Source organism: Dermacentor andersoni, chromosome 2 (assembly GCF_023375885.2).
Source record: "Dermacentor andersoni chromosome 2, qqDerAnde1_hic_scaffold, whole genome shotgun sequence".
Lineage (NCBI taxonomy): Eukaryota > Metazoa > Arthropoda > Arachnida > Ixodida > Ixodidae > Dermacentor > Dermacentor andersoni.
The window spans coordinates 65,025,481-65,038,812 of record NC_092815.1 but is presented as its reverse complement, the minus strand read 5'-3'; the positions used below and the strand labels follow the sequence as shown (position 1 = coordinate 65,038,812).

The window sequence follows — 13,332 nt, the reverse complement described above, 5'->3', positions numbered from 1 at the left end:
AACTTCGCCAGATCCATCCCTGGCGAGAGGAGCAAGTGGTGCACGACTGAACTTTTGTTAGTGCGCCGGCATAAGTGGTAATCCTGAGTCGTACTCTGCATCTTCTTCTATGCGTGCATGTTCAGTTTTCCTTCCTTCTACATTATTTATCCCCCTTTCTCTTAGGCCCCTTGTAGCATAGCAAACCAGAAATTCGTCTTGATGTTATCACTACCTTTCCTCTTGACACTGGTTACTGGCGCAAAAAGCTATTCACACGCTAGTGCACTTGAAGTGCACCGGCCTCAACGACGGTTTAAAGTCCTCCAGTGCATCTTCCTGTGGCGCGCACCCCTCGCTCCCTCCCTATTTTACTCTATCTATTCCCCTCACATTGTAGGGTAGGAAACCAGACGCTGGTATGGCTGACAGCCTTGCCTTTCAGGAAATTTCCTTGCTTTCTACTCTTTAAGCTACCTGTATGTCTGCATTTAGTTCCTAGATCCTGGTTCTTAGCATGTGTGTTCAATGACCTACTTTACTCTCGCAGGTCCCACCAATGAGCACTACCATGAGTCCGAGCCATCCGAGAGCCAGGAGGTGGAGACGGCCGGCTGAGACGGTGGCCGAGTTGCCTCTGTTGCTTCTGCTGTCGCTGGGCGCCCTGGCGAACGCGTTCTGCCCCATGCGGTGCGTCTGCAATGACGACAAGCTCACCGTGCAGTGCGCAGGCGCCGCGCTCGACGTCATCCCTATCACACTGAATCCCGAGATTCGCGAACTGCACCTGACGCGCAACAACATCCGCAACATCATGTCCGCTTTCAGCGTGTACCAGCAACTCAAGTTCCTCGACGTGTCCTACAACCAGCTGCGGACTCTGGGAGCAGACAACTTCCCATTGCCCGAACTCAAAGTGCTTGTACTAGACAGCAACTCGGTGGCCGAGCTAGAAGCCAACACTTTCCGAGGTCTTCGGACCCTCCTAGAGCTGCAAATGAGACGCAACGCGCTGACTTACGTGCCGTCCAGAGCATTTCACGACATGCGCAGCCTAGAGCGACTCGACATATCGCACAACCAGGTCACCAGGATAGACCCGGACGCCTTCGTCGGCCTTCACAGGCTCAAATCGCTCATCCTGAGGGACAACAAGCTCAGTCACGTGCCGACGCCCGCTTTCCACCACATACCGCACTTGCTAGCGTTCGACCTCGGAATGAATAGCATCCCCACCGTTGTCGACAACGCCTTCAGCCATCTGGTCAGGCTGCGAGAGCTTAACATGGACCGCTGTTCTACGGCTATCCTGGAACCGGGCGCCTTCTCCAGCCTCGTTTCACTCGCCACTTTGAGGCTCCAAGACAACGCCTTCGTTGCGTTTCCGACGGACGCGCTTTCCGATCTGCATAGACTCGAAGAGCTGCACTTTGGCCGTAACAGCGTGAGGAGCCTCACTGAGGACAACTTCCGGGCGCTCGAAAACCTCAAGCGTCTCTTCATCGTACGGTCTGAATATCTGGACAACATCAACGAGCGCACCTTCAGCCAGTGTTTGCAACTCGAACAAGTTGTGCTCGAAGAGAACAGACGACTGCGCTACCTGTCTCCGGGAACATTCACAAACTTGCGCCAGCTCACCAGAGTTAGCCTCAGGGCCAACGGCTTCGAGTCTTTCCACCCGGATCTGCTTCCCTGGAACCAGCTGTCCTCATTCGATCTCCGAGACAACCCTATAGTGTGTAACTGCAGCGTCATCTGGCTGTGGGACCTGCTGCGCTCGCTCGACCAGACGGGCAACTGGACCAATGTCCGCTGCCACAGTCCGACTCACTTGAGCCGCGAACTGCTGCGCAGCTTGTCGCACTATGACCTGGACTGCGACGGTCGGACGAGGCGGAACATCCTCATCGTCGGACTCTCGACCACGGCCATCTTCGCCATCGTGGTCCTGGCTCTAGTGCTGTGGTACCGGCGAAAAGTGTCCAGCGTCCTCAAGAAGCAGCTAGACAACGCTAGCCTTCACGACCCGCACCTGGGGCAGTTTCACAAGTCGGAGAGCTCCATGGCTTTGCCGCCTGCGGCGCACGTCACCTACAACGGGAAATTCAAGCCGACGCCCCTGGCGTACATCTAGGACGACGACGGTCGGCGGTCATGACGCGTGCAAGCAGACGCAGCAACCGCAGCAACACGTCCATATCCACCCTCGCGTCGGTGTGCGGACGCTCTCCGAATCACGACTGTCGTCTTTCTTTAGCAGCAGCAGTGCCGCAGCAGCAACAAGAGGAGCAGCAACAGCTGTCGTGACGCGCTTATGCGATGGCTTTGGCGAGCGGGAACGCTTCCTTCTTTTGCATTCGTGACTAGCACGGTCCGTAGGCTCTTTCTATACGTTGACGGAAGACGATCACAGATAGCGTAGAGTAAACAGAAAAAAAGAGTGGAAAAGAGAGCTAAGATAGGAAGATGCGTATACGCAGCGGGATGCAGTACACAACATATCTCTCAAGGAGCAGCGCTTTAGTTGCGCTTTCTTGTCCCCCACCCCTTTTTTTCCCCCGAAACGCCAGTGCGTGCGGTGCCAACGCCCATCCCTGAGAGCGGTATTTTATGCAAACGCAACGGCGCGCGCAACGCTTTTGTGAAAGACGTGTCGCGCTGTCTCTTTCTTTTCGTACTTTGCCGCGTTCGGGAACGTTGCGGCTTGGAGTGAAAGACAAAAAAAAAAAAGCGAAGTGACTTGGATTCACGGTGAGCGTCACCCTGGCTTCGCTGGCCTCGACATATCCAGCAGTTTTTGCCGCTGTGGCAACTCTGTGTTTGTATAATCATGCAGCATAGATGTGGACGTACATACAAGGGAAGCGGAGACACACGGAGAACGCAAGGTGGCATGTGCAAGGAAGCCCCCGAGACCGATCAACACATTTTTGTATGGTAAGTATCTATCGTCTTGTACTATAGTATACCTTGTTTTCATTACGCATCGTATCATACAGGAAGAATGGACGATAAGAACCAAGGGGTCCGATATTTATTAGTCATAGCATAAGAAGCCAACAAACAGACACACCAAGGACAACACAGGGGAAATTACTTGTACTTACTAATTGAATTACAGAAACGATAAATTATTCAAAATGAAAGTGGATGAAAAAAGCAACTTGCCGCAGGTGGGGAACGATCCCACGTCTTCGCATTACGCGATCGATGCTCTACCAATTGAGCTACCGCCTGCGCCGTTCTCCCATCCACTTTCTAAGGTATTTATGTGTTGCTACTAGAACTGACCCTGGGAGTGTTAGCCAGTGCCACCACTCACAAACGTTGGCGGCGGATGTGGAACATCCTCTCTACCGGAGGCGTCACGAGTACGTGATATTTTTGGGTGAAGGCATCTGGTCAATAAACCCACACATTCTGCGTGACGGCATCAATGTTGCCGGATGTGAGACCCTCGTTTTGTAATAAACGAGAAGTAAGGGGGTTAACCGAGGTGCCCGATTTTTATTACTCATATCATAAGAAGCCAACAAACAAAGACATCAAGGACTTTCAGGGCTACTCTTAGTAGTAAAACATAAATACTCAAGAAACTGGATGGGAGAACGGCGCCGTGGTAGCTGAACTGGTAGAGCGTCGCATGCGTAATGGAAAGACGTCGGATCGTTCCCCACCTGCGGTAAGTTCATCCACCTTCATTTCCATTCGTTTATCATGAATTAATTTCTCATGAATGAATAATGGCTTACAATTGTTTTTGCCATACTGACGTGAAATGAGGAAGGCAGAATGAGATGACCAGAAAAGTGACTCAGAGGGAATTCTTACATGCACTTTGTCATTTACATACTCAAGCTTCTGTAGTGATTACATTTCCAGTCCCGGTTTGCGTAAAGTGGCTGCCGCTTCATGCATTTGAGTTCGTTGCAAGCTTCGTACCCTGTGTTTCGGTGTTCTTGTCCGTGTTTCAGTACTATTTCTGAATGGTGTGGCTAAACACTAACAAATGTATATATTCATTCAACCTATACGTAGATGCAGTTACCGCGGTAGTTAATCGAAAGAGGAGCGAGTAAGCCTTTGATCGGGTTTAGAGCGCCGTTTTCACGCCGTCTACAAAATGTGATGTACTCGCCTTCCCTTCAGTGCTTTGTTGAGGAAAAATGCTATTTTCCAACAAGATCCCCTTTCAGAAAGCGCACAAGCGCTTTCAAACGCATGAAAAACTAAACAAAACCATGTATTGTACTTTTTTTCGCGATGGTGTAAGTTTAACCATGTGTGAAATTTATACCGCTTTATCAATAGCGCGAACCTCGCAGGGTAATCCTCCTTTTTCGTTAAGTGCGTATGAAAGCTCGGGTTTTGTTGCTTCGTAAAATGGCCGGAACTGCTACATTTGCCTCTCCATCTACGACAACGTTACTCGCGGTGAAGAAAGCGAGGGAGAGATAGAGAGAACACCCCCGTCGCTTTAAGACAAAATAAACAAACGAAGAAAAGAGACCGACGGAGGGCGGAAGCCACGGGCCACATAAAACAGCCCATTTAACGACGTCGCCATTCGGAAGCGCCAAGACGTAAGGAAAAGTATTATGGCCCATGTTTCTCTCTAAAGCCCTGTCCTTTGTTGCCCCCCCCCCCCTCCCCCCCATACTTTCGTGGCCTTGGTCACTCTACGATGCAGGCACAAGAATTGGGAGAGACGGGGGGGGGGGGGAGGAGGGAGTGCAAGTCCTAGCTAGAAACAAGTCCTCCAACAATCTGCTTACGCGCGAACATCACGAGGAAAATTGGGGAAAACACCGCTTGGCGGGAGTGCACGGCGGCCTCATGTAGATGCTGAAGCTCGCCTACCCCGTCGCGAGCCCCCAACTCGCGCAGACCCGAAGACTATACGCCAACCTTGCACACTCAGTTTGGTGCACTTCTGGCTTAGCTTGGCTTGGCGAGTCACGAGTGCGCTGCACACAGTTACGCCTTTTTGTTTATTCTGCAAAGTATATACAGACGCGCATTCGGCGCAAGATGACAGCCGCGATCCATTTACGTGCGCAAGCCATACTGCTTCTTCGCCTATGCGTTACCTCCGCAAAACCGGAGGCGTGACTACCTACGCAATAATTCCTTAACGTGACCAAGTTAATGGCCGAAGCGCAGCTCCGAACTTTGCGATAATTCGGTACAGCAAGACATGTAGGCGAAACAAGCCGGCAGTATCTGTACCTTCCGTCTACGCAAATGCGAAAGAGGCGCGCAGAATCGATCCTTCGCGTCGCATCTTGTTATGTAAACGACGCAACTTTCCCTAAACGTTTGGGTGCATCCATATCACCCGGCGAGAGCAGATCGAAGGGTTATCCTTAGCCGGACTGCATTGCGGGTCGAGCCTAGTCGGCCACACGGGTTGCGAGGGAGGCTCGCGTTTTGTTGACAGTGTCGTCTTTCCGGAATGGGCAAAATGCGCGTTCATTTCGAGGACGTTTTCAATTGAAGTGTCAGAACACTAAATAGATATGTAAATTTAAGCGATGGAGCGATGACCTGAACCTGCACTGATTTGGAGAAACAAAACTGATCATTCGCAAACATCGAAAGAGCTGTGGCTACTTCGGCTGTTGGTTATACTCGACAAGAAAGCAACGTTTAGTAGTACTGAAGCCACTTACTAGTTCTTATCGCAATATTCGGCTTTGATCGAGTACTCTAATGCGTTTCACTACACGAGATAATACGCAGTGCCCGAAATACCGCCCTGAAAAACGCCAAAGAATTACCTACAATATATATATATATATATATATATTGTAAGAAGTGTTAGGCTAACGTAGCAATACCAGAACAAGCATTTAATTTGATGTTTCCACTAGAGTCTTGGCTTTATCAAGGTTGATAATGAAAATTAAGTTCGCTGCTTTCAGTCTCGGCCTCGATACGGGCCGGACCCCTGTACGCGTCGAACTAAATATTTGTTTGTTTCAGTTCTTTGCTATATATATATATATACATATATATATGCACTAGCTCACTCAGGAGTGTGTTAAGGCAGCAACCTTGCTACCTCTACTGCACCGAATTGTTTCCGCCAAAGCGCCGATTTTTCTGGACGAGCGTCGAAGTCGCAGGGCGCTGAGCGAGAGTACTGGCGCTTGGCGGGCGGCGCGAGATTAGGGCAGAGCGTCGTGATGACGGGTGCAGGAAACGAGCCTTGCGCCGAGGCCCGCCCGCGCTGCTGGGATGGGGAGTCGCAAGCTGCAGCCCTGTTTTCGCACAGATTAGGGATTCGTGGGGAAAGCGCAGCCGCAGCAGAAGCACCGCCGCACGCCTTCTGCTCGCGTGCTATAGAAGCCCAGCGGAGGCTAGACTAGTGCAGCCGTGTAGCTCGCGCCACACTGCTCGGAAAAAAGCAAATGCGATACGGAGAGGGCGCGCAGTTCGATTTCAGCGTAATGCGCTCGGCGGCTCGAGACGACTGCTAAGCGATCCCACTTGGCGACTAGGAAGCGGACACCTGCCCACGCGGTTCGGCTCTCCTCTCTCCTTACCCCTAGCCTGATCGCGCGCTCGCTTGCTGTGCGGGAGACGGACTCTTCGACGCTACGCTGGCGACGAAACGGGGGTCTAGAGAAACAACCACTCACTTCATCAAGAGACGGAATCCGCAGGGTGTCATCGACTGCTGTACACGCAGAATGAGTGTTTGAGTCAATCATAAAAGTTACCTCGCTGTCTAAAAAAAAAAAATTCCTTGATTATGTACACCTATTCGATTGTGTTTCTCGTACCACGCATAAAGAATATTAAACAAAGACACGCACGATGACACCTTCGGCATCGTTTGTACACTTGCTGCGCAAATTAGGCAGATATAGTTGTTTGCTCTTGGCGCCACCATAATAACGACGAAGAAAGCGCAACTTGATGACGACGGCACGACAGGTACTAGTGTAATGAGGGCCGTATGGCGACGACGGCACGATAACAATGAATACTGCGGCATAACAACGTAATGACGCCTACAAAAGCGGTTGCACGGTAGCGATGATCGCGTTGCGACGACACTTCAGTGAGTAACATCTAAGACGGCGAATGGGAGGGCGTAGCTCTGAGAATGACAGCGGCTTTCAAAGCCATGTTGCATACCACAGCGCTCCATTTGTCGTATAATTAGCCGATTTCATCAATTAATTACGACTTTGATAATTACGCTACGACACCAAAATTTTGCAGATACCTTTTACAGTTCATTGATTCTCACTATGCCGAATGTTGGCTTCGGGCTTACCATAGCCTGCCTATGAAAACTACGCAAATGTTGCAATTTGCGAGTCACACTATACAGTGCGATACTACAGACGCTCACATCCATTTACCTTGATCATTACCAAGTCGCGCAGTTAACAATGAATGTTTGATTGGAGGTAGCTGCGAAAACTACTACAATAGTGTGACTGCCCATAATTTTCGTTTGAGGCGACAGGCATTTCAATCGAAGGTCAAGGGAAGGCTTTATCAATTTAAGAAAGCCAATAAGAAACAGTTTCCATAAACAAAGCTCGTGTGTTTTGTTTGTCTTCTATCTCTGAGTTTACCGAGTCTACAAACACTTCATCACCACACACGGACCGCAGGCACCACGAGATCAAAAGATAAGCTGCTGAAATGCACGATGGGTGCCAAAGCTCTATATTCACCCCGCTAAACAAGGAAACAAAGCGCGCGATACCAGACAGCGTCTAACAAAGGAGCCCGAGGCGGAAAGCCGGTGTGCTCGCCTGACTTGGTAATCAGCAGGTCCCCGCCGCGTCATTATTGCGACAGTCAATTGTATCGCTTTCCGGGGAAGAGAACAGCTGTTCCTGTATAAATTTATACAGTGTATCCCTACGTAAGCTCCCACACAATGGCAAGAAGAATCTAGAACGCAAAGGAAACGGGGAGTGCTTGTGTCGCCTACGCCTCACCAGCCGGGAGGCCCAAGCCGCTGGAGGGGATGCTGCCCAGCAATAAGATGTCTCCTGTCACCACCTGTCACTTTCACATCGGGAGGGACGCGCGCTTCGCTCGCAATGAACGGCCGAGCACGCTAGAAAGAGAGAGAGAGACAGAGAGAGAGAGAGGCTGAGGAGAAAGGGGAGGCGCGCTATAGCTGGCTAGACGATCGGGAAGCTTAGTCGCGGACGCGACTGGGTCTCCGGATTACCATAGCAGAGAGCGCGGTGGCGCGGCGTAGCCCTCTGGACAGGACAAAGCCAGGCCAATCTCTTCTCCCTGTTTCGATCGACCTATACCGCGGACTGGATCGGCCTCAAACCTGTGTGTTTGTACTCGCTCGATGGAACACGCTACGTCCTCGACGACAACTCTGCCTGTCATCGCGGCAAGGTTCACGCAGAAAGCCGTGGCTGCGAGAGGAGGCCCCCGGTTGGTTTTGACGTGACAGCGCCAATTCGGCGGCAGCATATGGCGTCTTATGAAGGATAAGAGCGACGCACTCGCATTTGATGCGCGTCAGGGGATCGCCGATGCTCACTACTTTGACACGCACTTATTCTTCCCGCAGGAAAGGTGCGCCGAGAAACTTCACCCTCCGGTGAAGGAGGGAGAAACTTCACCTTTCACCAACTCTATTTTATGAAGTATATCCTCCTGTGTTCACGTTCACGTTCACGTTCACACACACACACACACACACACACACACACACACACACACACACACACACACACACACACACACACACACACACACACACACACACACACACACACACACACACACACACACACACACACACACACACACACACACACACACACACACACACACACACACACACACACACACACACACACACACACACACACACAAAGAAGAAATAAAATATCAGGATGTTGAAGGCAGTTAGAGGAGATGAAAAGCAACTAGCTATATGTAATGAAAATCTTATAGATAACAGCGTGAACGTTACTGAGCACTTGAGTGTTTACACTAGGTGACCTTCAATACTTATAGAATGTTTTCACATCGATAGAGCGAACCGTAGGTGTTTGTGTCAGTTACCAAGCAAGCATGTATAGCTGTGCACGCACATATTCCTGTCGCGTAGACACAAATGGAGGAACTCTTGTCACAAGGAAGGATCTCATCAGGCTTAAAGTGCTTTAATGGAATGTAGAGAACGTTATCCGAGCTCTGCCCGGGACACTACGCGGTGCGCGATCATTAGTTTAATGATAGTGAATCCAAGCGTAATAATAACGCGAGCGGTAGTAGCACACGATAAAGAAAATCAGTTCCTGTCGTTAAACAAGTCACAACATGCCCAAGCATTAGCCTATCTGTCAATGTAATTTAAGACAGTAAGGATGCATGGTAGTTGAGGCTGTCATTCCCACCTATACCACCCGGAACAACGTTTGCTGGGGCTTACACGGAGGTCGTTTTATAAACAAAGTGCTCACCTAATCACATCGAGAGTACGACGAGAGAGACTCCGAATTTGGGGCAGTGCACAAGACATTGATCGCTTTTGTTAGCTAACCTGAAGTCAAAGCAATCCATAAGCCTTTGGCTGTTCTTGAAGTTAGGTCAAGATTTTTCTAGTACGAGTTAGGCTAATGCACTGTTAAAATCGTTAAAAGTATGCAGGCCTACCGCTCATAGCAGTTTAGGTGAGACAAAGCGATATATGTATCTGTACAAATAATTGTTGATGAGCTGTACGAAGAGTGCAGTCATCAGAAGGGTTTGTCCCTAATATGGAACTCATGTTTGCAACCATGTATGCCAGAGAAATGAGCTTGTGAGCATGCACGCTATGCAAGGCGCATTGCGCACACGTGTGCAAGAGTACAGAAGACGATCACTCACACAATGAGCACAGAAAGAGTTTTTCTATAGTTTCTGATGTAACCGGACCATGACACTACTTTCACGGTGGGTCCAGATTTACTACGAAAAATCGAAGCAATTTTGTAAGTTAATTAGGTATAGGGGGGCAATTAGCCTCTCTGTATGGTGAAATCGGATGGTCTCTTAGAACGTTATGCCCCGGCACGCCTCTTATCGCGGACAATGGGTCCTTTGTCACTCAACCGAGCACACAATGGGCTATGGCTTAAACTGCGAATCCTCGTTCTGTATTAGGAAAGCCGTTTTATGGCTTCACATGAAAGTTTCGGCTGCCTAACCATATCATGCTACGCAGTAATAAACAATAACCACTGGTTAGTATGCGCGTAGTTCACCGCTTATAGAGGCGCTACTGATAGCCACCTAGCGGGCGCTTCCAACAGTACGCACGGGTGCAGTAGCAGACGACAACGCTACGCAGCAAGGATGGCTGAAGTTCACGGCTATGGTTTCTTCTTTGTTCGGGTGCCAGACTGCTTCTTCTGCGGTGACAGCTGTAGGAAAGATGCTGGCCTCAATGGGAGCGGGTATGAAGACAATGTACCGGTGTTTGGGACAACACGGTCTTCATACGTTCCAGGTGCGTCCCGCAGGCAAGCACCATGAACCCCATTTATATGAAATGGAGCTCATGCTAACTAGCCGCTAAATTTTGTTGAGTAATGCGATGCCTCGATCATTCTTCATTTCAATTCTATCCTTGCCGTAACGCTGCTTCTGTACCTCAATAATAAGCACCCGTCGTTAATGCAGACCTTTCTCTCAGACAAATACGCATGGTGCGATGTCTGCACATGCCGTTGTGATCGTTCTGCCGATGAATACATGTGATGCCACCGAATAAGTTCTGTCGAAGTTACCTCAAGAAGAGTAATTGCGAATTTATTGATGGAAACGCGTACACTAGTCAACGAAGTCACCAAACGCGCGGGTTAATAAGAGCGCGAGTTAGCGCTGTACCGCCGATGTAATTCAGCTGCATACACCGATTAACTGCCGTTCCCCCTGCAGTTTTTTCAATTTTAAGTTCCCCAAGGGAGCTGCTTGGAAACGTAGAAAGCTAAAGTCTGACCAACTTCTCAGTACTTTTTTTAATGTTACTAGAGAGAGATGCGACATGATATATTTAAAGGCAGAGCAGCGCCCGTCAAAGTAGATGAGTGCTGGCGGCAAGGCCGGGTTTGTCCTCTGCGGCGTAAGCATAGTAAGAAAGAATTCAGTTGAGTACAAAGTTCACATACAAATAGGGACTACGTTATGAAACAAACAAATCATTCGGCGCGGTAAGTCTGATCAGACAGTATCGAGGTGTGATGACTTCCCAAATGGGACGCGAACTTTTCAGCAGAAATGGAACAAAAATAACATATGCAGCAACCACCAGCAATTCTCGCCCTGAACTACCTATCTTCTAAACATATTTCCCAAAAACCACAATATCTAAAACGCCCTCGGGCGAAAAGAATAAACCTGTTAAAGAAGCACTTGCTTGGTATCATTCCGACAAGACACAGCGTGATTTAGACCCTTTACGAACGACGTAGGATGAAGACCGCGCGCCTCAAAAAAATCAACAAGAGTTATGCATGAAGCAACTAGCAACAGTTCAACATGCACGAAGCCACGCATAAAATATATGCAAAAACATGAAGTGTGCGACAGCTGGTGCGAGGATTTACCGGGCCACATAAAACCAACAATTTCAGTTCTTGCAAGCTAGATCAGCTTTAACATACAACACAATGCGCTTGTGCACTCATGCTGCCTAGCTAGCGCAACGCGGTAAAGCGGCAAACAGTAGAAGCTGCAAACGCCATTCAGAACTTGAGCGAAATGCCATTAAACCGCATGCTGCACTGCAGACGAACTCCATTGCTTGCCCGTCTAAATATGATCGAGTGGAAAAAATACAGACACGACAAAGGAAAGGAGGAGAACAATAAATTTCCCGTCGAACGGCGGTGATCCATTGCTACCGTTGGTCCCGCTGATGAGGCTTCGCGGGGAATTATTAAAACCGTATCGCCGGCACGTTTTGTCCGGTATTTGAGCCCCCCACCGTGAAACAATTCTTCTTTGACATTCCTTGAAGCTTTGGCCACCTTCTTCTTCACACATGCGAAGGGTGTTGCTCATTTTTCTCTGAAGACGTGAATAAGACAGAGAAGCACGATCAACGACGCAGCAAACTACGGTGCGCGGCTGGCTCCTTTCCCGAGTGTTCTGCGCAAGGCGGCCATCAGTGGCGCGTTCATCCGCGCGCACTACGCGCATGGCCCCGTGCTGCCAAAGCGACATGGATATTCGCTGCTCGAACATGTAAGCGGTGTGAAACAGGAGTCTGAAGTTGGGACGTATTCAGAGCAACCCCTACTATGAAAGTACCTTGGCAGCTGATCAAGATCGACTGCTTTTGTTGGGGTTAGCTAGGTCGAGATAGGCCGTCACCCTGATATTCGCGATGCTTGGACAATCGCTCCATTTTCCCTGTGGGATCTGAAAATCTGCATTTGAACAAAGGCAGGCACCACGACTTGTTTCCTTTGAAGCGTTCTCCATGACCATCGCCCTGGCTGAGGACGGCCTCGGGGCGCGCTCTTCGCGAAGGTGCACTGCGAAACGTGCGACGAAAAACCGGGCCCCGTCTACTACCATCTTGCCTTGCCTTTGCTTGCATGCCTAGCCACGGCCGGGCTCGCACTGCTGCGTTTAAGCGCGGCCGTGGCTCAGCATGTGCATTATGTTAGCAGAAGCTTGAAGGTCCAACGTGCTTACGTCTGTCATACGCCTTAATTACAGTCTATCAAACTCTCCACCATATGACGTGAGCAAGTTGGCGTTACCTAGATTTCTAAATCTGTTTTATTTTGATAGTAATTATGCGGGCTCTCTAGGCACGAAAACGCAATCCCCACCGCCGCCGTTGTCGTGCTGCTCCACTCGACGACGCACGCGGGGCACGAGCGCGGAGGGATAGAGGGCTTCCAGAGACGCGAAGTGCGTTTGACTGCAACACTGACCAATCAAAGCCGACGTCCCGTCAACGCTTCGCTCAACCACCTCAGTGGTGGTGCTTGCGGAGCCAGGGCCTCATTCTGCTGTCTACTGCTGGCATGTGTTGTTCGCGCGCCACTGTAGACACGCTAGCGTTCCTCTGGAGCTTCAGTATGTATGGACGTCTCTGAACGGAATCGGCAGTAAACGCCAAGCTAACGTTATCTCACACTTCACTAGGCGCTGATTAACGCCGACTGTTTCCCATCGGCCTCATTTCGTGCACCATCAAGATGCTACGCTCCTCTCCCGGCTAGCGTTGTGAGACGCCTGGTATGCCTGGGCGTTGTTTCTACTAACTAGAATTGCCTTGCTTGCTGCGTCGCGCTAACATATAGCACTCGCGAATAGTTAAAACACCATCCTAGGAGAGTAAGT

The 13,332-nt window shown here is 49.9% G+C and overlaps 1 protein-coding gene across 2 annotated transcripts in view; it reads left to right on the top strand.

The window, feature by feature from the left end:
• LOC126542196 (uncharacterized) overlaps nucleotides 1–13,332 on the top strand; it is a 170,483-nt gene that overhangs the window by 138,822 nt on the left and 18,329 nt on the right. For both annotated transcript variants that reach the window (XM_050189148.3, XM_072286417.1), the window contains one exon: nucleotides 530–2,919. In XM_050189148.3, coding sequence (XP_050045105.2) covers nucleotides 539–2,116 — 1,578 coding nt within the window. In that variant the 5' untranslated portion in view covers nucleotides 530–538 and the 3' untranslated portion in view covers nucleotides 2,117–2,919. The remainder of the gene's footprint in view (nucleotides 1–529; nucleotides 2,920–13,332) is intronic.